At 38.8% G+C, this 24,261-nt stretch overlaps 1 protein-coding gene across 2 annotated transcripts in view; it reads right to left on the reverse strand.

The window, feature by feature from the left end:
* Positions 1–24,261, reverse strand: part of NUP153 (nucleoporin 153) — a 41,705-nt gene that overhangs the window by 11,803 nt on the left and 5,641 nt on the right. For both annotated transcript variants that reach the window (XM_085051869.1, XM_085051868.1), the window contains exons 2-12: positions 13,138–13,354; positions 10,752–11,000; positions 9,326–9,465; positions 9,115–9,243; positions 7,240–7,356; positions 7,069–7,113; positions 6,920–6,973; positions 5,209–5,355; positions 4,429–4,481; positions 1,824–1,956; positions 102–239 (exon numbers count right to left, since the gene is read on the reverse strand). In XM_085051869.1, coding sequence (XP_084907995.1) covers positions 102–239; positions 1,824–1,956; positions 4,429–4,481; positions 5,209–5,355; positions 6,920–6,973; positions 7,069–7,113; positions 7,240–7,356; positions 9,115–9,243; positions 9,326–9,465; positions 10,752–11,000; positions 13,138–13,354 — 1,422 coding nt within the window. The remainder of the gene's footprint in view (positions 1–101; positions 240–1,823; positions 1,957–4,428; positions 4,482–5,208; positions 5,356–6,919; positions 6,974–7,068; positions 7,114–7,239; positions 7,357–9,114; positions 9,244–9,325; positions 9,466–10,751; positions 11,001–13,137; positions 13,355–24,261) is intronic.

Consider the following 24,261-nt stretch of genomic DNA (forward strand, 5'->3'; position numbering starts at 1 on the left):
GGCTGGTTAGTTTCATGAGCACCACAGAAAAAGTTAACATTCAGCAAGGAGGAGATATACTCATCCTGAGAAAGTATTCACAATATACAGCAAAATTTTACCTTGTTCATCACTGCTTTTGAAACAGTGCTGGGTGATGAGGAGACAGCACTACTGGCAGGGAAACTGAAGTTGAATGTCGGCAGCGATTCAGTACTGATGGGCAGAGGTACTTTGGGTAGTTCTTCTTGCTCCATCTCCTAGGTGCAAATTTTAAGTGTTAATTTAATTTTTCTTTAAAGAAGTTGCAAATTATAATTTTTCACTTTCCTTACAGAGGTTGTATATTTAAATTTTTCTCTTAAAATTTTTTCTCTTTTTCTTTAAAAATTTAAATTTTTCTCTTCCTTTTATTCTAAAAAACCAACCTTAATTTATTAACAAAGTTAAATGTAACAGAAAGATCTACAGACAAGGCAAGTTTTCAAAAGGAATCCTAACCTCCCTACATCAGTCTGTCACATTATTTTTATTTATGGCAGGCTGTTTCCCTGCAATACTACATTCATCATCTGTCCAGTCAGAATATTGAAAGTAAGCTCAAAATGGTTACTTTGCAGAAGAGAGAGTGGTGTATGTAAGATTTATTTTTGGCTTTTCTACTTTAGTTATTTAAGATCTAGAAAGACATAACCATTCCAGGACTCTATTATACCCTTATCTCTTTAATAAAGAACACAACTTCATAGCAAGTAAGAAAATGTTCCTCTTGAGGAATTATGCCAAAGTCTCTGAAGTCACTTGAACTTGGAAAAAGATAATATTTAAAGAACAATGTGGGCTCCTTTGAGTACCAAAACCCCCAAATCAAACCAAAGCACAGGTGGTCAAAAATGAAAGCCTGATGAATGACATAGAGGATGATACACTGGTAAATCTAGCCTATATCATATATTGGGATGAAAATTCAAAATTCAGAAATCAGTGTACCTGAAAAACTTCTGGTCTTATCCTTGTCTTTTAAGCTCTTTGATTAACAAGATCAGATTGGTTAGGACTTACATGGGAATAGTAAATCTGTTCACAATTTGGACAGTAGTACCAGTATCTACTCAGAAGTGACTAAGCAGAGATGCACGCTGCTACTACAGACATTCAATGTCCCCTACAGCTTACATATTTCAAAGTTCTGAAGAGTCTTTCACACTCTGACATTTAAGACCATTTTGATTACAGAAACATTTCCAGAATTTACTACTTCTTTATTTTGCATCAGCCAGAAGACCGAGTTAACCTCTTTAGATTTAAGATCCAGTTGGCAGCTTACATTACAGTCAGGAAGATAATCCTTGGGATAGTAACAACCATCATTTCATTAAATGGAGTTTTCCCATTAAAACAAGAAAAAAAACCCTCTCACAATGAGTTTGACTAAGTGCAAAAAATTATGAATCATCATTAGCAAACATGCAAAGTACTGTCTTCTGATTCAGGCTCTTGGCCCATACCTTTCTATGTGACTTAAATATAACATAACAAAATTTAAAAAACTGGGGTTTTTTTTACGTGGCACTTTCTAAAAACTCTACAAACCTCTACTAAATTTATTCATTCAACTGCTAGTAAGAAACTTTATTGTAGGAAACTTATTCAAGATAATGCAACTAAATATTTAAAAATATAAAACCAAAGTTGAGGCACTTGTACCTAAACTGGAGCCTGCTCTGAAACCCACAGCAAAACACCCGCAAAACTGAAGTGGCATTATTGTAAATTACTATGAGGCAATGAAGCTACTTATTTCAGTAATCTCAGTAAGATCAATTAACCTGAGAGACCCTTACCGGTTGTTGCTTTTGTACGGGTCTTGATGTGCAGTATCGTTCTCTTTCCCTTCTCATCTTGCCACAGGCACTGTCCATTCTTCCGCCCAGACCGTTGGATGCAGGAGTATCAGGTTTGGGGTAGGTCAAATTGCTGGCACAGAATAAAAATACATGGGTTGAGGAAGGTGGATAAAAAGAAAGCAGGAAAAAAAAAATCAACTTATCAACTAAATGTTTAAAGTTATTATAGCAACTAGTAATCCTAGAACTTCCAACTGGCATCAGAAAAAACTGTCCCACAAGTTGCTGAATGCTGGTAAATAGCTGGTGATCTAAACAGCAAAAGCTGAGTAAGTGCAGCAGTGAGAACAACATACATAAAAAACAGTCACAACATCCATAAAGGAATGATGACTAAGCCAGAAGACCCGAAATAGAAGAACTTATTTAGATTGTTATTTTCTAATGCTTGCTTTTAATAGTCCAGACAGCGGAAATTTTGACTGCCAGTTCTCTGATTCTGTGACGAGCATGTCGCTCTAAAGGGATATAAAAGAATAACTAAAAATATATGGGCAGGGGGTGGGGATGTGTGTGTGTGTGTGTGTGTGCGCGCACAAGAAGCGCTGCCAACAACTCCTATGGAATTGAGAGGCCTAAACTTGTGTGGCAAGAAAATATGACAGAAGCTTCATAAGCAACTCTGGCTTTCCTGAGGCCATCAGCAGAAGCAGCAGAGGTGTCTGGGTGTGCCAACATTCCAGAAGTCTTTTCAGACATGAATACAGATAGATCCTTTTTGTAAGGCATACAAAGGCGTTTCTCTGCTCATTACAAAAGCCTAGATCCAAACCAGAAATACTCCCTAATTCAAGTGGGAAGGGGAAAGAAAAAGTAAAACCAAAAGAAAATCCTCAAAACAAACAAACGCACACTCCCCCACCTACACACAAACCCCCCCCACAACAACAAACCAAATGAAACCAAACCCATGCCACATTCCAAAATAGAAGTGAACTAAGGAACAATAACAAGAAAAAGCAGTAAGCATTACCACAAAGAATCCCTGAAAAAAATTACTGTATCAAGCTTATCCTGCAGCCAAGCAGCCAGTCATTATAAAATACATTGGATGACACCAGGTCAAGTTTATAAAGGACTGAGGAAGAGAACTGGTCTAAACTTTTCAATAGTTGCAAACATCTGCTTAGCACTGCAACCACAGAGAGGAAGCCAGATCCTTAAAGCCATATGGTCAAACTTTTCCCTAATCAAAAGTGACAATCAATTTGAATTCTGAAATAAAATCTCATGTCAAAATAAAATCTTTTTTCAGACAATTATAGCATGTCTATGTTAACCCACATTCCTCTTTTCTGTTAACACCTGTCAGCTTCTAAGGGGCAAAGACAGCTCTGTCTTCAAGCAAGTCAGTCCAAGCTACAATTCTGACACTGGTTTGAAAACTAAACAGCCTTTGTTTGGCTGAACAGAGATGTACCAAAGTACTTCAGGTTAGCTGCATGAAAAGACTCTAGCCCATATCAGTTTTGTATTCCTACTCCATAATATGACAATCAGCAGACACTAGCTTTATAAAAGAGTTAAAATAAAAGGACCATCTACTCTAAAGTCAAAAGTAGAAACACAGCAGTAAAACTTGTGAAACAACTAAAAAGCAGTATCCGTTTCCTGGATCTCCCTTCTACATGGAGTAAGGAGTTGTACTGAAGAAAATTAAGAACAGTTTGAAAACCCACAACTAAAACCTAACATCTGTTTGCGCCTCTGCCAAAACCAAAGATGGTTCCTGTAAAGTCAAACTACTGAATGGTAAAACAAAGGGTTGGTTTTGGGGTTTTTTGCATGCCAAAGAATGCCCAAGGCAACATAAGAATTGTTTGGAAGATGAATACAGAGCCAACACATTAGTAGATTCCCTACTACTGTTCTTTGAAAGGGATGAATCCTCAGAGAAAGGATATCTTCTGAGCACACAGTGTCTTAAGCATTACCCAAAAGATGAGCTGCCCAGAAGGGAGAGCCATCAATATTATCTGAAGTCATTCTATGCCAAGTGAGCAGCATAATACAAGACAATCTCCTCATGAAGAAATACAATTATTAACTCTCCTGGAATTTTTTGTTTCAGAGACAAGTTGACATTTGTCTTCAGATGACTCTGAAGGGCTTCTGTTTTTCATGCAAATTCACATAGCAGAGAAGTGACTTTGTATGTAAAGAGCATTAGAAAAAAAACTTCCTCTAGATTTTTACTTAAACAAAGAAGAACACCTAAAACTGAATAGACTCTGGAACTGGAAGACATTTCACATTATAAAGAACTTTTCAGAAATAAATTCCTGTACGACAAAGCCTTCAGACTCCATGCAATTATTTAATTACCTGAACCTAACAGCTGCTCCCCTAATGAAGATCAAGATGCATATATGGTTAAATTCCCTCATAATACAATTTTTTCACTTTTTCTTTCACTTTTCACTCACTGCCTTTTACTGAGAACTGTTACTGCCCTTCCAAAAGGAGGCAAGCATGCAGACTGTACTGACAGAGGAGAGGGCTTTCTTATTTCAAGTGTTTTAAATTAATAGATTTGTCATACCTTTCAGATGATTTTACAGGCTCTTCTGCAGGAAAACTCTCCTCTATCATGTCCTGCAAAATAAGGTTTTTTTTATTTCTAGATTTATCTGACTATATTTATAAACAAAACACAAAGGGAAGGCAACCAAACACATTTTGTGCTGTTTTGTTGGCTTTTTTTAATTTATGCCACTAAATATACATCATCCACTTAAGCTTGTTCCGTAACTACTCTGACAATCCATTTCATCTCCAGCCCATTTTTAAATACCTGGTCATTTTTACATTCAGAGTAATACTGGACCCATTTATTTTTCTAAAAGAAATACCAGTATTGTTTTCTGAAAAGTTTATCATGGACTCCATCTACACCAAAGTGATCAGAATGGGTAATTAAGAAAGTTATCTGAACTGGTAATTGTTAGAAATCTCACTTGGAGGCTGCAGTTCACCTGAAACATTTTATAAATAGCATCAGCATGTTCCATCAACTTTTTGTACAGCACCATATCCAAAGGAAATTTTTGTTTCTGTATTTTAATATTTTTTTCACTGCAAACAGCCTGGCCCAACAGCACATCACCACATTCTGAAAATAAGCACCAGCCACTTAGTGTGCCAAAGATACCATTATGCCATAAAACCTCTATGCATCTCTTTCACAATGGTTCCCACTGTCTTAATGCTTACCTCAACTATACTCTTGGTACTCTTGCAAGAAAGAGCATCCTAGTAGATTGGTTAGACACATTCCAAGCTTGCAAAAAGCACACAAATTAGGACATGAAAATTTACTTACTTGGTGGTCTGTATCTACCCTTTGGTGAATTTTTCTGGAATTAGTAGCTGGTTTCAGAGATGGTTTAAAATACGTGATCCGACTCCCTGTCAGGGAGATTGGCTTTGGTGTCACAAGTTTCTGGACAGGTGGATGTTGCAAATCCATCTTTGAAAGGGAAGCAACAATCAATTCATTCTTGCACCCACCCAAATTACCACAGCATTTACTGATGATAAAAGTTACAGAACTATAAACTTCCCATCAATCTCAGCACCCAGTGAAAAATATGTGGAAGTGTTGAAAACATTTAGCTTGCAGAAGGAAATCACCAGAAAATCAGTTATAAAATCCAAAAAGCTACAGGAATAGTCAAAGTCTGACTGCATCCTGTGCCAAAAATTGGCAGTTACTTCACAGACAAAATAAACTCTATTGCTATAAGCAAAAAAACCTCCTGTTACAATAATATATATGTTCCCATCCTTTCCTCTCCTCTGCCTTGTAAAAGTTTTGCCTGAGTCTTCAAGTGTCCTGCCAACCATTTGTTTGCTTTAAGCAGGAAAACACATAACTCTCTTCTGGGCACATACAATCCTCTCCTCCATTCTCATCAAGGGCTACCCTTTCTCCCTGCCAAATTTTATGAATTCTAGCATTATGAGTAGACAATTCATCTATTTTAACCCAGTGACAGCTGTGTGCAACATTCACTTTCTGACTGATGTCAGGGTCTATGCTGCAAATGTGGTAGATCTTTTTTAATGCCTCATCACAGGTGTGGTTCTGCATTTTAACTGAGAATCCATATCAGCTTTGTTTTCAATTATTGGGATAATATTTAAGGTGGTAAAGAACTTCTGTGCTCTACTTTTCTACATTCTTGTAATTTATCATATAGCCAAAGACAGTACAGGAAACCTGAGATGTTTATAAACTCCTAAGTGACTGCAGAATTAATTATACTCCTAATCAAGCACTTAGCATAGAAACTTCCTGAGACATTCTGTCCAACTCCTCATTACAACAGCAGATGGAAAGTTTGCATGGAAGAAAAATGAGTTTTGTTTCTTTGGTTGCCTGAGCTAAAAGTGACCTTTTGTTGTTTTACAATTTAATAAATGTGATACTCCAATATTCTTTAAACAAAACCAAGGAAATAATGATTTACCACAGCAACTATTCAGTGCTACCTCCAAACAGGAACTTAGGAGCATAAATTCATAGAAGTGACAAAATATAACAATTTTCCAATTTTCTCCTTAATTGAGCAGTAATAAAAAAAGTATGTACTAATTTTTTTATTAAAATAAACATGTAAATCTGCACAAGATCTGAACAATCACTCAATCAATATTTTTCTTTTTCTGGTTATTTCTTCAAGAGAAAGCTTTCTTAAACAGGAATGATAACACACAACTTAACCCCAAGTTGAAGGACAAGATAAAACCACTTTGTGTGTTCTAGAGAAGTTGTTCTTGACGTATCAACAAACCACCACAAAAAGATAATAGAATTCTCCACCTGAGTAATCTTCACACTCCTTTCATCTAGCGTGGATAGAAAAGACATTTTTATCAATTTCCACACAGCTAAGGCAGCTATAACTCACATATGGCTAATATTAACTTGAATTCATGCGTATGCTGTCATTGAGGTTCATGACATTTCTTCTAAGCTCTGTAAAGCAGAGAAATTACTTATCTCAGCTTAACATGTTGCTGGTTCTTACCTGGTTTTGTCTGGATTGGAAGCTAGTCATATTCAGCACACTCCTGTCCACAGGCTAAGAGGGGGAAAAAGGCCTAGTGTTAGAGAATGTTTTTTTCCCTATGAGAGGGTTCCATCCAACAAAAACACGGGGGGTTGTGATCAACTTACAGAAGACAGAGGACTAGAAACAGAAGATGGAATCCTTTTAGCATCCTGTCAAAAAAACCAGGTGCAATAAACTGAGCTGGACATGACATTAAGTAACATCTTCATCCTATACTAGTACATTTACTGTTTTTCAAACACGTGGAATAAAACATTAAAAGGAGTGCCATTTACCGCCAAAGGGCTTGACATCTTCTCCAACGTCTGCAAGATGCGCCGTGCTGTGGAACTTGTCACACCATAGGATTGCACATTTGCTTGTTTAGCTTTCATTTGTCTTTTTATCGGTGGCTGAAAAATTAGCATTGCCAATGTTACAATGCTTGATTTTGAGTTAAACACATGTATTTTATGCCCTAAGGCTACACTGGTGATACAATCAACACTCTCATAATGATAAGAGAAAAATGCACTCACTGAGCATGCAAGCCATGAAGAAGAAAAATATCCTCCACTGACTTTACAGAAGTTTAAGTGGGGCCCTGCATATCTTGCACATGGGATAAAGCAACAAAAGAAATCCTTGAATGTAAAAGGTCATAAAAAGGAATATGCTAGGCTTGTAGGGTCTCTGAAGCAGTGACCAGGAAAACAGAATTGAAGCAAAGGCTTGTGCTGCAGAAAGTACTTCCAGTAGCAAAACAGATCTCAGAGTTTCATGATGCTGTAAGCATGGCATCTTAAAACCAGAGTATACAACCATCATTGGGAATTTCTAGTTCTACTTCTCTCATTTTCTCCCTTCCCCCAAGACTGCAGCTGACTGCAGATCTTTTTACTCTGTTCAGAAAGATAAAGACCTGATTTGCACTGTAACAGATCTAAATATAATACACTAAAAAAGTAAACGTTTTAGTTGTACCACATGACTGAACCTAATGAAAAAGGCTTCCATGTGACCATTTTTATAAAATTGTTACACTTCTCAAGTAACCACATCATGCTTACCACACGGCTAAGTGAAGACAGGAAGCAGATCACATAACACAAAGAACATGCAAGTGAGACTCGCTGTACACAGCAACGAACAAGCTTGTCTCTCCTTTAAAAACCTAGGATTTGCTTCCTCTTTTCAACATAATCCACAATTTTTTGTACAAAATAAAAATTGCTGAGCAAAGAGGACTTCTAGCTTACAGGAGTTTTAAACATGCTGAAGTTTGACTCAACACCAAGTCAGGAAAACACACAAGTTTCAAGGTTTCCCTGAATCAGGAAATTGTAGGTCCCCCTGTTCCATGGTAGAAACAGACTACCCGAACAGGTCCAGAAATCTTACTTTCAGTTCCTTAAAGTAACATTTGACTTTTTTTTAATAAAGGGCATTTTCATTTAAACAAATTACAACCGAATTAGATTTTACTCACTCGCTCTTATATTCAACTCTAGCTACTGAGAGTAGTCAGGATTTTTAATCTGCTGGTTCATTTTAGACCACAAAGGACACCTGGGGACAAGCAGCTCTTCTCAAGAGCCATCTGAATGACATCTGAGAGTACTTTATTGTTTATCTTGAGATAGCATGTAGGTCTGTGTGCCTCCTTGTAAGTAACAGAAGTGCAAAGGACAAGCAAAGTTGCCTCATAGACTACTATAATAAAGAATGAACAGTATGTTCATAGTTTGAGTGCAAACACGCTTGAGTAAGATCTACAGGCAAGTATCAGGCAGGTAACTTTTTGCTGCTATAAGCAAAGTTTTCAAAGTTATGCCATCATTGCAATTATTTACATGTTATTTTACCATAATACAGTCAGAGGCAGATAATGACAGAAAATGGAAATTTTTGAAAGATGTAACAGAGGGAACCCCTACTACAAGCAACTGCCCAGCAACTATGATGCTACTGTCATTCTCAAGCTTTATGATAAGCATTTGTACATAAAGCATTACACAAGAATTTAAAGAAAGATTGTAGGCTGAGTGAGCAAGATAGGAACTGTTGCCACATTTTTCAAGTTAAGTTCCCTGCTCACAGCTTTTTTGGCAGAGCTCCCTCTTCTGTATTTCAATAACGTTTTCCCCCATGCTGCAGTACTATTCTCATACCTGATAAGCAGAAATCTGCACTTTTGTGTGCCTCGCTGCTGCAGCTGCACCACCATAAGAGGTCTTCCCAGGGTAAAATGGAGAATCCCCAAGCTGTCTTGTCTTAAAGACAGAAGTGTTTCCAAGTGACTACAAAAAGGTATTATGGTAAGTGGTTAGTAAAACGGCTACAAATTCAACTTGACTAAAATTAATATTGTGCACTACTTACAGGAGAGGGAGATCCAAAAGCAGATAAATTGAACGCAGGTTTTTTAGAGCTAGAGGCAGGATGCTGTGAGAGGGAATGAGATCTTTCAGCCTCTGGGGACCAGAGCAGGGGTGCTGAAGTAATTTTTGAAACTGTGATATCTGCCAAAATGACAAATGCTATATGTAAATGCCTTGTGTACACAGAGAACTTTAATATTAAACACCACACAAACTACAGAGTTCTCTACAAAAAAGTCTTACAAAATGAAAAAGTCCCTTAACACTCATTTCTCCAGCACTCCAACCTTCAGAGTTCTTCAAACAGATTAATTTCACACATGGTATGAAACCCAAGTACCAACTCTGAACCTAAAATCTGTTCACAGAACTGCAAACACATGACCTTTCAGTAGTCTCTCAAAAGTATTCACAAGCTAATAACCTCCTAATACAACACAACTTTATTTTTTCTTCTTTCATGGTAAAATAAAAAGGAGCAGCATGAACACTGGTGTATCTGTAATGATACAATGTTTCTCCTGTGTTGGTAGAGGGCTGGAAACCAGCACAGGACAGAACTGGCCAGGTTTTAAATCTGAAAATTACCCCAAGGCAGAATTAACAGAGTTAACAACCTATTTCCCATATGTTTTATGGAGACACACCAGGAAGGTTCTAGCGAACTCAGGTTATATGGCTATGCCCTGGCAACAGCTACTCTGAATTGTCAAATTATGGTCTCCAGAGAACTGGCTGAGCATGCCTCCATCCTCCCCATTTATATGTGGGACTAGAGAAATTTGCAAACTTGCTGTTTGCCCTTTCTCAGTGAGACACCTAGGTTGCATTCTACATGAATACAATGTTTTGGGTGTTTTTTACTTTAAAATGATGTACATTCCTTACTGAATTTGGCAAAAAACCAAGGAAGTATTAACAAATTATGCCCTCTACCAAGAACAGCAAAAAACAAAAAAAGCAACCCAAACTTATTCAATCAGAATAGTTGCTTTATTGACTCCTGGTAAAAAATACATAATAATATCTTGTGGTTTTATTTGTCATCCATATTTACTCACACTTAACCAGCTGTGAGTAAGATATGCTGACCCACTCTTCCTTCTGGGCAATCAAGCTAGCTATCATGCTACAGCAAGTCACCTTTATCTCCTACTGTCCCTGTTCAAGATCTACAGATAATTGAGCTAAAATTGTATTTATTGCACTGACTCTTCAGAATATCAGGGACGTACAAATGTATTCCAAGCATGTTCATATTTAAAAGATAACAGGATTATATACTTCTAAAATACTAAAACCTAAATTTAAGTCTAACATCCAAAGCTGATATTCACCTACTTTACTTATTAAGGCAACGTGGAATATTAAAGAACACAAAGTACTTAATGTATTCAAACAAATCAGTTAGAGAATATAAAAGTTACCTTTATCAGATGCTCTAGAGGAGAAGCCACTGGTTGTTGAGATGTTATCGTCATCATGCTGAGAGGTAGAATCTTTTATTTCCTTTACAAGGGACAGCCCAGGACTGCCGATGCCAAGTGCGGAAGATGTGGAGGGCTGACAGTGTGGGACTGTGGAATCCAACACAGTGCAGTTCAAGTGGCTCCGGTGAAGAGACGGCCTGGTTAACACATCTGAGAAGTTCAGTGCAGACCTGCTCGTGGATGGTTCTAAGCAAGAACAGCGAGACAATCAGCTTCCTTACAGACAAGCTCACAGAAGCCAAAACCTGTTATCTATCAACAGCCATGCTTATTGCCAAGTTCTCAGCACAAAAATAGAGAAGCCGAATTTAACTTCCTCACTCAGATAGGGTTTCGTCTGTCTGATTACAACAGCAACACTGCTTGCAATACTAAGCATTAATGTCGCATTAAGAAGTGCTTAATGTGCTCAAGCGCTTTAACTGTGTCTTTCACTAAATCAAACATCTATAAATTCCTTCTGCAGATAATGCTTGCAATAAGCATTCCAAAATTTGAGATTACACGACAAGTTACAGACAACTCTGCAGTTTTTATCACCTTGTAACAAAGATTATGTTGGCCTGAATAAGTAATGTGAAAACATGTACTTGCAGAGATTTTTGGGGGTTTATTTGTTTTGGTGTCATCATCCTCCCTTCCAAATTCTACGGTATCAGGTCATGCTACAGGCAAATTATCTCCTACCCACTAATTTTTGAGATTTTGGCACAAAGGAGAAGTAAGCAATGTGGCCTCAGCTGTAAGATGGGCATTTTTTCCTCATGAAAAGGGTCTGTAAACATTGTCAGTGTCCTGCAGAAGGTGGTCTCACAGCCTCAACTTGCCATGTGAACAGAACAGTTATTAATGGCCATCTTGCCTGACATCCATGCAAATCTACAGTCCATCCCAGGATTTCTGCGTATGAACATAATTTTGAGACACTATCTTCCTTGACATTTCCACTGAGGCCTAAACTAGCTACTTCAATCTTCATAAGCACTGCAGTACTAGTAGTTAATTCTCCAAAGCACTGGTAGATTTTTAGGACTGTCTTGGTTTGAAAAGAAAGAAAGCATTATCAGACCAAAGGCAGGCCAAGCAGAGGAATACAGACTCTAGCACACTGGTACCCGAGAGCTGAAGAAGGCTTTCTAAAATAAAAATACCAGTAATAATAAGAAAATATTAACTATAGCAAGAAAGATTAGACTACAACATCCATGAACTGCCAACACAGGCTACTGAAGGTTCTAAGATGTCCCATCTGCTCCTGATTTCTTGGAGCTAGAAAGTTTGCTGTGCAGCTGTTCTCACTGAAAGGTCCTTTCACAGTTCTTCAGGAAAGCCAACACATGTTACTCATTCATGAAAACCTTCTCTATTCCTTTATACAGACTTATTCTCAAGCTACAGCTACACAGAAAACAATAAAGCTCATTATTTACAATTAGATGGCATTGGTGACAAAGGTATTTCCTCGTTATTTTTCATTCTGCCAACAACAGAAGCAACTAACTTTCCATACAGATGTTTATGTACATGTCCTCAGACAAAATTTCTCTCCTAATTAAAAACTGAGTTCCCAAAACAATTAATTTAAGAGAAACTCAAATGAGAGCATATGCAAATTCACAGAGTACTACAGAAACAGTCAGAGGCACAGATATGAGGCACAGATTAATTTTTATACAGTAAAAGGTTTGTAAACTTCTTTACCATGGGTCCAAATAATTTTCAAAGACCCCACACTAGGCATGCCACACCTTAATGTTACAAAATATTAAAAAAAAAAAAAAGTGTAAAAGTTTCCCAGATCTCCACTAAACTAACAAGGAAATTGAATAAATGGATTGAAGACATTAAAGGAAAATAAAAATCAGGACACATGGAGGAGTTTTCCTCTGGCATTCTAGCATCTGGGCTTTTGTTTTGAGGACAACAAAACAAATTAATGTTTCCACTACCTTAGGCAATTAGATAAACTTTAAGTCTAGATCCTTTAAAAAGAAAATGTAATTAATGAAGTTAACTGATGACTTCCAAGAGCTCTAAGTCAACTTCCAGTATGTTTTGCAATTATGTTTAAACTTTGAAGCTAAGGGAGTTCCAAAAACTGTGTTGCTTCGCTTTTTTGCTTTGTTTTTGCTTTGTATGCAGTTATTTTTGGTTGGGATTTTTGGTTAGTTGGTCATTTTGGTTTGGGTGTTACAGGGTTTTTTGTTGTCAGCTTTTTTTGTGTCCAAATGCTCCTTCCAGCCTCCCCTAGAAATGCAGATTCAAAACTAGAAATCTGTGAATAAATACAGATGGTCAGAATCCTAAACGATATTTCACATACCTTCTAAATTAATTCTTGCTGATTCAGGCGTGGCTCTCCCATCAATTGCCATGGCATCTTCATTTGCATAATCATGGTGATAGTTTACTGGATTCTCTTCCTCGCTTGCCGATTCATTTGTATCTACACATTTATCTTCCCTTTTATTGAAATACTTCTGTAACCATCCTGGTACAATGTTTTTCACCGATTCGGTCACTCTGCTAATGAGCCCCAGCTTGAAAGAAAAATACAGCATCACAGTCAGCAGCACACTCTGGGATGCAACCTTGCACAGACCTCAAAGACAGACATTAGGCAGCAATATTCAGCTCACTAAGGTAAGAGGGTGGTGGATCCTTGACACAGAATTCCTATACTTATGAAACATGTATGAAGAAAGTGCACCTAACATTGATTTGCTACTAACCCATCAATTTCCGCACTTCCCAGTGACCTTGGCAAAGCTTCCAAATTCTGAAACTACAGCCGAAGATCACCAAAGGCTTGTCAAGCCACATGGTCATCAAGAAATTCTATTTCTAAATAACTCCTGATGTACACACTTTTTTGAGGACTTCTCCTTGTAACACCTTCACTTGAAAAAGTGAAGCCCAGAAGCTCAGCAATTATCTACAGCAATAGTGATGAGCGTTAATAACTACTAAAATCAGTGAACTTAAATATTTCTTTTTCTAATACTGAACTGCAGGAACAACATGCCTCAAAAACCCCACCGTCATGCTCTGAAAAGTGAGGGTATCCTGAAAGGATCATGGAAGAAACAGTTACAGTTGAATAACAGACTCCTCACTAAAGGACTGTTAAATAGATTCAATTTGACCAAATTTCATTTCATGGTATGTTAAAGTTTTGTATCTATAAACCTTAATATTCGGCAGATACTGAATACATAAAAGCCATTTCCATTTTGACATTTACCAATTATTCGTAATGCTTACATGCTAGAAAGAAGCATTTATTTAACATTTTGTTTTAGGCAGTCACTTGTTCCCCATCATGTCCTCAAAATTTCAACATATCTTCCTGTCAAATCTCAACCCTGTGCAGCAGACTTGCAACATGGAGCTGCCCCTCTTACACTGACTGCAGCCACAGAACCAGCTGCTAACCTCTGTGAGCTGGAAGCAAGAAGCAAAGCTCCACAATTTCAACACTTTGGAAACTGAAAAGCATCAAGAGAATTAACAGATTTTTGTTAAACTTCACTGTCAGTTACTAACACATAAATCAAGGTACTTCGATATTTTTCTGGGTTTAGGCAACAAAATTTTCTAAACATTATTATTCATATGTAGAAAATTGAGAATATCCTTTGAATATGTACTAGTTAATCTAGTAAGTAACTCTGAAACAAGAATTCCATTGTATTCAACTTTCTTTAAAAAATCAGCATACGTAAAAGAAGCCGGTATCTGTCATTCACATCTTTCATACACAGTAACACAAACACCAACTTACAGGACACCCTTGAATCTGGAGTTAGGAGCGGGGCTGGCAAACAGGAGAAAGGAAAGGTAGAAAACAAAAGTCTTTTCACAGAAAGAAAGACATCTTAATTAACAATTTGACATTTTTCACAATGATCTGTAATTTCATCTTTTACTTGCACAAAGAATAACTATCTAGGGACGGCTGAAACCAGAGAGAATACAGCATAAAAAGTACATCTATCACAATTACCAAACTAAGATGCACACTAATATGCTGCGCTCAGGGTGTTGCTGCTGTTCTACATTAATACTAAGCCTCAGCTTTCCAGCAAAAAAACCACTGTGTGCAACGCCAGAGCTCACAAGCAGTTCAGTGCACAGCACCAGCAAAGAGACAGTCTGTACTCTGTTCCCATCCCTTCATTTTCACCTTTACTTATGACACACTGTCCCCCTTTAGGGGAGTGAGTATTTTGCTGCTATGAATAAAAGCGTATCAGGAACACAGAGGAGTCAAAACTGGCCAAAATAAGCAAATGGTCAGGACACAAACTATACCCAAGGCAATGGGCTTTCCAAAAAGCTGGACATTACTACATTCACGACTGCTAGAACATCTTTCCATTACAGAATGTCCTAGGTTACAATATAGATATATTTAGTATTCTATTACCACCAGGTGCGGGCCATTAGCTGTTATCACCTGCTTATGACCCACCCCAGATAATGGACCATCAAGAAACCACTGCATGACCCATGGACTTATCCCATTGTGAGATGCTCCGCCCAGGAGGGAGGAGCCAGGTGTTCCCACCTGGATATAACCTGGCTGTGGAGCTGCCTAAGCTAGCCCTGTCTACTGGGTTCCTAGAGGACAAGAGCTACCACTGGATCTTCAGCTGGAGACCAGACCTTCACAGGATCACCGCTTCAACTGAACTACTTAATTTGGACTGCTGCCAACTACCCTAACAGGGTGTTAGGTTGTATCTGACTTTATCAGTGTTTTTCCTTGTATTATTTCACTTATTTTTAATTTTTCCTATTAAATTTTAATCCTTACTTGTGATCTCCCACTGGTTTGTTTTCAAACTAATACACAGAATAAGACATTACTGGCCATATAACAGGCGCCAGTATGATTCTCTTACTGAGGAAACCCTCCCAGGACTGCAAGTTACCTGAGACTTAAGATGGAAGAAGTCATAGGCATCCAGAAGAGTAAACACCCAATCATTAGTAATCCAAATGAGTAACTGGAGAATGTAGCTAGACTAGTAATTAACCAAGATGACATTTTACCACCCATATCTGACACCAAACTGGTTTGACCTATTTTTACAAATGGCAGCATTGCTAGTGTTCTCTACATAATCAGCATTCCAAGCTGGGTAACATGGGGTAACTTCCCAAACCAAGCCAGGAGCTGGAACTCACTCAGCACAGCCATATTGCATCAAGTACTAATGGCCTGCTCCATCCGGCTTAGGCACAGTAGACAAGAAGCATGGTTTTATACTCCAGAATAACACTGGCTTCGTGACAAAGCAAGAGAAGGCAAAATACATGTCAAGCCACCTACATTTTCTATCTGAAAAATGTATTAAAGGCACTGTGAAAGAACTATGCAGGCATTATGTACAAACCATCATCAAACACAGATCCTGTTAAAAAAACAAACACTTTCCCCCTAAAAGTATATCACATGCCCGAGGTATGCCTATTCAAATACAAACAGACAAAAAAAAAATCTCCTTTCATCATCTCTTACCTGCCCATCAGAGCTGAAAGCTCATCAATAAAGCTCTGTAGTTGACTTACTTATCAAGTCGAACTGTTAGGGTCTCACTGACCAACTACATTTTTGAACATGCATACTCCTTATTCTTGCCAGAACAATTCAACAAGATGTCATGCCTTACACTGTCTTTAAAGCTGGCATTTTAATCTCACCCTAACTTGTAGTTTTCTTATTCTTCAACTTCAGCACAGGCTTTTGAATACCCTTTCCCACTCTCTGCACATGCAACACAAGCCAACCCTGTCAGCAGCAGAGCACACTCCCTCTACTACTCTTGTGTCACCAGCTCTGCACTTTGTTCATGCCATCTCCCCACACAGGAATCATTAACCCTTCAAGAATGCTGACAAGGATACTGCACATCTCACTGATGCCAACAGATCTTCTGAGATGAAATACAAACAACACAATGAAAGACAACTCTAGTAGGCTTATTCTCCAGCAAACTGCTCAGATCCCAATCTCCTTATACCACGATTATGAACCAGTCCCTTCCACAACACCTTCATTTCCTACAACTACTCTGAAAATGCTACTGCACAAAAACTGTTCTAGTTCCCAGTCTCGGGTTGGGAGCAGAGAAAGCAGCACTGGCATGAATCTTTAATGTTCATAACTTCTCATTTCTATAGCCCACACAGGTACCAAACTTAATATCATGGAAGGGTGGAAGAAGCAGTGGGGCAACCCCAACTGTGTGACTGCACTGTTTTATTCAGTGAACGTGTTTTACTCCTTATCTAACTGATTTCAGAAGCTTGAGCTGCTGTCAGTACCAACTGCTGTCTTTGCACCTCAAACACACTCATCCCAAAAAATATCAGCAGAAAAGCTGAACAAAATGAAAATCCACTGCAAAGACCCAGTAGCTTATGAATAAGTATTTACAACAGTTTTTCAAAATCTGTTTATCATCTCAAGTATCTGCAGCTCTGCTAGGTCTAAGTCTATGCATACAAACATCACAGCAACAGTAACTACAGTAACAGCTACTCCAAGGTACATTGACCTGACATCATGGAATCACTGAACTATTAAGGTTGGAAAAGACCTCCTAGATCATTGTGTCCAACTGTTACCCAAGAGTCCAAACCCTTCTTGTTTGGACACACTCATTTCTAAGTTCCAAGGCCTGTTCCTTAGGTCCCAAAACTCATCTGAAGGGCCCAGAGGATTATTCTGAAGGTCCAAGTATGATTTGGAAGGTCCAAAGCCTCATTTATAGAATTCAAAGTCCTCTTCATGGATGTGCCTTTACAAAGGCACATCTTCAGGTCCAAACCCCAGCTTCCAAAGCCTCCATCTCAGGAATCAAAGCCTTCTATTTAGTATTCATCCTCCAATCTAATGGGCTCAAAGCCTACCTCTATGCCTCCAAAGACCTATTTCTAGGGGGAAAGCCTTTAATCATGGTATTGAAGCATCCTTTGAGTGCACATAACCCAACAAAACCCAACCTCAGGGTTCAAACCCTCATTCTCACCTCCAAAAGCCCATTTTCAGGGCCCAAAGCCCTGTCTTGAAGACTCAAATCCTTCCCTGGAGTGTCCAAAGCCCTCTTTTCATGAGGTCATATAATCATTAAAGTTGGAAAACACCTTTAAGATCATCAAATCCAACTGTTAAGCCAACACTACCATCATGTTCACCATTAAACCTCAAGTGCCAGCTCTGCTGCCCTTCTCTGGACACTCCAGCACCTGAGTGCCTTCCTTGTCGTGAGCAGCCCAAATCTGAACACAGGATTCCAGGTGTGGCCTCACCAGTGCCAAGACCAGAGGGACAATCACTGCCCTGATCCTGCCGGTCACACTACTGCTGATACAGGCCAGGATGCCATTGGCCTTCTTGGCCACCTGGGCACATGCTGGATCCTGTTCAGCTGCTGTTGACCAGCATTACCAGGTCCTTTTCCGCCAGGCAGCTTTCCAGCCATCCTTATCGAAGTCTGTAGCACTGCAGGAGGTTGTTGTGACCCAAGTTCAGGGCTCTGTACTTTGTATTATTGAGCCTCATACAACTGGCCTTGGCCCATCTACACAGCCTTTCCAAATCCCTCTCTAGAGTGCTTCTGTCCTCCAGCAGATCAACACTCCTGCCCAGCTTGGTGTCATCGGCAAACTGGCTTAGGGTTTAACTGATCGCCTTCTCCAGGTCACTGATGAAGATGTTAAACAGCACTAGCCCTAACACTGAGCCCTGAAGAACATCATGTGTGACTGTCACCAGCTGGATGTAACTCCATTCACCATCACTCTCTGGACCCAGCCATCCAGATAGTTTTTTATTCAGCAAAGATCTCACCCTTTCACACCACGGGAAGCCGGTTTCTCCAGGAGAATGCCATGGGAAATGGTGTCAAAGGCTTTACTAAATTCCAGGTAGACGACATACAACATCCACAGCCTTTTCCTCATCTACCAAGTGGGTAACTCTGTCATAGAAGGAGATCAGATTCGTCTAGCAGGACCTGCCTTTCATAAACCCATGCTGGCTGCAATACTAAGCAAAACATATGTGGACAGAAATATAAGTAAACAAACAGGTGTCATAATTTACTACTTTAAATACTGTTTCTTCAAAGGATTTATATAAATAAAGAAAAATCAGTGGTTTACGGTCACAGTTTGAATTCCAAACTTAAAAGCAGGATATTCCTTGCCCCAAAATATGTACAGAATAAGACAGTTTTTCCAATTTGTAAGGGTCTTTCACATAGCATAGGGTGGGGAAAGTGCTGGCAAGTGTACTCAGCAATGACACATTACTCAAAAACATCTGTTTTGTATGAGTTGATTTCAGTCCAGGAGGTTTAAGTATGAAAAAGTCATATATAAACTATGTAGCAGTCATACGGTCACAGTAATTTATCAGACATATAAAATACTCAACTGGATAAAAGAATTAATTTCCACTTGATTGTACACACACCTCCGAAAAGCATCAAATTTTTGCTTCTCAGAGACTTGCTTCCAATTTCAAAGTTAAAGTTATTAGAACATGTGAACCAGTAAGTCCTCAAAAAGAAAACCTGCCCCTAATGGTGAAGTTCACTGGGATAGAGCAGATCAACCAAACCACTTCCAAACACCAAAAATCAATTTTCTTGCCCTCCATCCCCCACAGTTCGCTTATGCCTGTTCTGGCACATTGCAGGCTACTCTCCACACTAGCTGAATTCATTAACCTGGCAAAAAGTATGTGTTTCTCTGCTGGGCTAATGAGTTGAACTGGTTCAGTGCACCAGATCTGGCCAGGATCAGAGGAACACGAAACAAAACTTCTCCTTTCTTTCAACCATCCTGTGTCCATACTGCCATTAGAGACACTGTCCCTTTCTCCTCTTCAACTCACCCTTCCCTTGTGCTACCATTAGCACATATAAGCAACCAAATGACAAACTGTAGCAAGACTCTATTAAACAGATTCAACCAAAAATTTGTCTATAGACTGTGATGGGGGCATCAGGCTGCTGGAGCAGCATACCATGTGCCTGCATGGATGCTCATGCAAAAGCAGGAATAGAAATGGAAACATGACATGATTGTCTCTTGCAGCCACAGACTCTGCTTTTGCTATTTAGGGAGTGGCTTCTATTTGGATGCAGGACAGAGGAGTTTGATATTTCATTTAGAAATAAAGACAATAAAACTTATGACTTAATATGAACAATATGTTTCAGGAATGTCATTAATTATGTAACATTTGAAAAACAACAATTTTATTTAAGGCAAGTGGACTAGTGCAGGTTTATTTCTGAAAGTCATGAAGAAGGGATTATATTACCAGATGCCAGTGTATTTTTTTCTTATTGCTTGAAGTGATCCTAATTTCCCTTAGTCTAGTTAGCTTTAGAATAAACATTCCAGGGAAATTCAGGTATTTTCTGGCACTATTTGCACTTTTGTACACACTAGTATCACTTAAAACTGAGAGCAAAACACCAATGTGTGCTCTGAGAGATAAATCAGTGCCTAACCCACTAGGTTAAATCCTTGTGACACTGAATGGTTTCATCTCAAGTTTTGTCCACACATTCAGATGACACAGTGACAACACTACAAAAGGCACCCACAAAGTACAAGTACCTTTCTTCCTTCCTTTTAAGAAGCACTACATTAGGTACTAGTTAACCCTCAGCAGCAATCACCAATGGGTGCTATAAACTACATTCAGTATTTCACTTTGAGATGGAAATCTACCAGCATCAAAACCAAAAAGTTAAATATTCGTAAGACTACTTTCACTTACAACTTTACAAGCAGTTTTAAAGTTCTTTCTTTCCCAATTTAGGAAGGAACTCCAAGTTGCTAGTATTTTTTAATTGAAAGACGGCCACAACTTAGCCGTCACAGTGTCTTCAGCTAAGTTTCATAGGCAGTATCTAGAGTTACATTAATTGAAATGCTGTTCAGATTATCTTCCCTATAAGGAAACCCTACAGTCTAAACTTATTGCTCTTACTGTTCTTTATTTCTGACATTACCACATGGACAAGAAGTTTAAAACTAGAATGATCAAGACGTACATTTCCCATGGCATCCAGAAGGTTTTTACAAGGCCACTAGCACAGGTTAACAGATTTAACAAAGTATAACACACATTTTATATTTAGGATTTAAATGCACTATTTAGGCATAAAATTGTTTATCTTACCTTATAGGTGTTCTATATACAGTAAGACCCAATTCATTACAGTATTTCAACATCACCAAACATAACTGATAATGGCAAACTCTTCCTCTTTCCTGCATTTACACCCAAGACGTTTATGCATACAAGCGCTATCAATACATCATACGCTACAGTATGAATTTGCTACCTTCTATAATGTACTAGGCTCCCAGCAAAGAATTAAACATTTTCAATGTCATTTTGCCTAAAAGCATTCAAAAATAAAACATGGTATCACAGGCTAATCTATGGCACATAGTGGTGAGGACATGCTATGTATTTAAAACACAAACACAGGCAGCCCAAATTCTGCAACAACTCCTGAAACAACAGTTAAATGCCATTGGAGGTCAACTTACAGCTTGCTGATGTCCATCCCTGTGGCCAGTGCTTCCTAGTGAGGACAAGGCTTGAAGATTTGAAGCATATTTTACAAAATTAAGTACTTATGCTATGAAACCTCACTCCTGACACTTCGGAAAACACAACCTTCAAACCAGAAGACTGGAATTAAATTTTTATATATAATGCAGTATTACCAAAAGACAGGAAAGTATTCACACGCTCCCTCTGAAATACCTTTTCTGTCCATGCTGATCTACAAACTGAGTTGACAGTACCACACACTAGTCATTTTGCAAAATGTACAGCCAATCCTGTTGCACACTCAATATGTCATGTAAACAAATCTGAATTATAAATGAGAATCAAGTAAGGAAATAATCACATTCAGTTATTCTCTGTGATAATTTGGTACATCAGCAAAACTCAAAGCCTTCCTGATACTTTTTAAGTATCATATACACAGGCATTCTGCAGCATATAAAGGTTAAGCCTCACAATTCATCTAAACCAGCACAACCTGCAATTACTTTAAATTGGACACATTTAACCCTGGTGCATATACTTCCTGACTAGATTTCAAAATGTAAGAATTGGTGCCTAAGATAAACCAAAGTAATGGGCCTTGGACACAGCTGCTTTAGCTGCAGCAGCATTGGGTATTGTTACATTCTTTGACATTTTAAGATAATAACGTGAAACTGTAAAGCTCAGGTAGTCTTACCTCTGTTGGAGGGTAGTAATCTTCAGTTGTGAGGGGCAGCAGTGTCTTTTTGGTCATATTTTTTCATCACACCACAACTGACAGAACCAAGAGCATCTCCCAAACAGATAACCAATATCTTCAAACACTGTCTCTTAACCAGCAACGTGAAACAGTGCCATTGCACGGAGATTTTTTTTTTAGTGACTGGAGATAATGGCATCTATGAATCTGTATATATTCTACAACTCTGTAAAGTTTAATAACAAATACTAAGGGCTGACATTCGAACACATGCACCGTTATGGATAAATTTAATATGCATCTGGTTGCATCACAGCAATTCTCAAACACAGCTACACTGAAATCGATTTAAACCTTGTTTTCATCTGTTTAGCTTAGGATTATTTTAATGACAAATGCTCCTATATTAGTCTGTTCTGCCAGTTGACAGTGGTGATTTAAAGGACACAGACATCAATGGAAAGAATGGTGTTATCTTACTATGAATATTAAGGCAACGCAACAGTGAAATGATACATTCAATAAAACTACACACTTGGCTTTAGCAGTAAGCAAAAATAAGCAAGGTAATGCACCTAATCATCACTATACAAGAGAAAGAAGAGTGATTGAGAAAGATACATCACCAATTGCCTCAATACTTTATCATCATCCAGAGTCCGCAGTCATTGGGGAGCCCCATTTCACAGCAAGGACCTTTCTGGCAATTGGGAAAACCCTATGTGGTGCACTCACCCATAGGTGAGGTCTCCAAATTCACCCCGAAAGCAGGTCCAGCTGTTATAGCCCCAAACCAGCAAGTCGAAGTGACTTGGTTATATTTTTAGCACAGAAACACCTGGATGTGATGGCACACTTCCTGACCAGCAGGGGCCAGGGCTTGGCCAGAGCTCAGGCATTGGCTGGGAGGGTCTCCCCTAAAATAATGTCAGTTGGGAAAATTTCTTAAAATTATACATTTCTTGCAGATAGCTACACAAGGTTATATGAAAGTTTCTAAAGCAGCTGGTTTGGTGTTAAACAGCTAGCATAAGCGTCTCGGTCATCTATTTTTAGCTAAATAATACTGATGGCATTAGTCACATAGTACCCAGGGTTCATCTTGTAAGTCAACTGTGGCTGAGGCCTGCTGCTTAGGCCTGAGCACATCATAGTCTCACCAATTTAATATCTTGTTACTGTAAATATTTCAGTGCCTCACTGTAATCCAGGCTCAAAGAAAATGGCAACTGAAGAGTTTAACTGTTTGCTTGGCTTACTTCAATCTTGGAGGTCACCAGACCTGGAGCTCTAATAAGGGAAAGAGTCATAAGGCATATCTATGTCAAAAAAGTTTGATTCAAAAAAAGTTTGATTCAAAATACAAACACAACTAAAAGCAAAGTCAGCCAGCTCCCCTGGATACTCACACAACTCCTTCCAAGAGCAGAAGTACCAAGACAATATCAGAGAGCCTAAGCAAGGAAAAAGAAAATCTTCTACTGGCACAGGTAGCCTTTGCGCAGGCAAAGACTGGGTGTGTGCTATCCACAGCTCTAGGACTCAATGCATGTTGGTGTCCCTGTGTTAGCATACACACTTCATCCCAGCAAACGGGAATTTAAAGATCAACTTGTATTTAGTTGAAAAAAAACCACAGTAGTCTCAACTGAGCCAAACTCATCCAAAGACCCTGTACTTAAGTGCAACATGCACAGATTCATAGAATGCTTTGGGCTGGAAGGCACCTATAGAGGTCATCTACTCCAAACTTGCTTGCAACAAACAGGGACATTTTCAAGTAGATCAGATTGCCAGGAGCCCCATCCAACTTGGCCTTGAATGTCTGTCTCCAGGGACCGAGCTTCAACCACCTCTCTGGGCAACCTGTTCCAAAGTGTCTCCATTCTCTTTTTAAAAAGCTCTACCTTAAATCCAATGTGAATCAACCCTCCTTCACCTAAGGGAGTACAAGTCCCCTTTAGGTACTCAAAGATGACCATAAGGTCTCCCCAGAACCTTCTCTTTTCCTGGCTAAACAGCCCTAATTCTCTCAGCCTGTCCTCAGGGGAGAGATGCTCCTGCTCCCTGTGGCCCATCTTTGGGCTCACTCCAACAGGTCCATGTCCTTCCTGTGCTGGAAATCCCAGAGCTGCATGCAATACTCC

Source organism: Lichenostomus cassidix, chromosome 2, assembly GCF_008360975.1.
Source record: "Lichenostomus cassidix isolate B80296 chromosome 2, HeHo_3.0, whole genome shotgun sequence".
NCBI classification, from domain to species: domain Eukaryota; kingdom Metazoa; phylum Chordata; class Aves; order Passeriformes; family Meliphagidae; genus Lichenostomus; species Lichenostomus cassidix.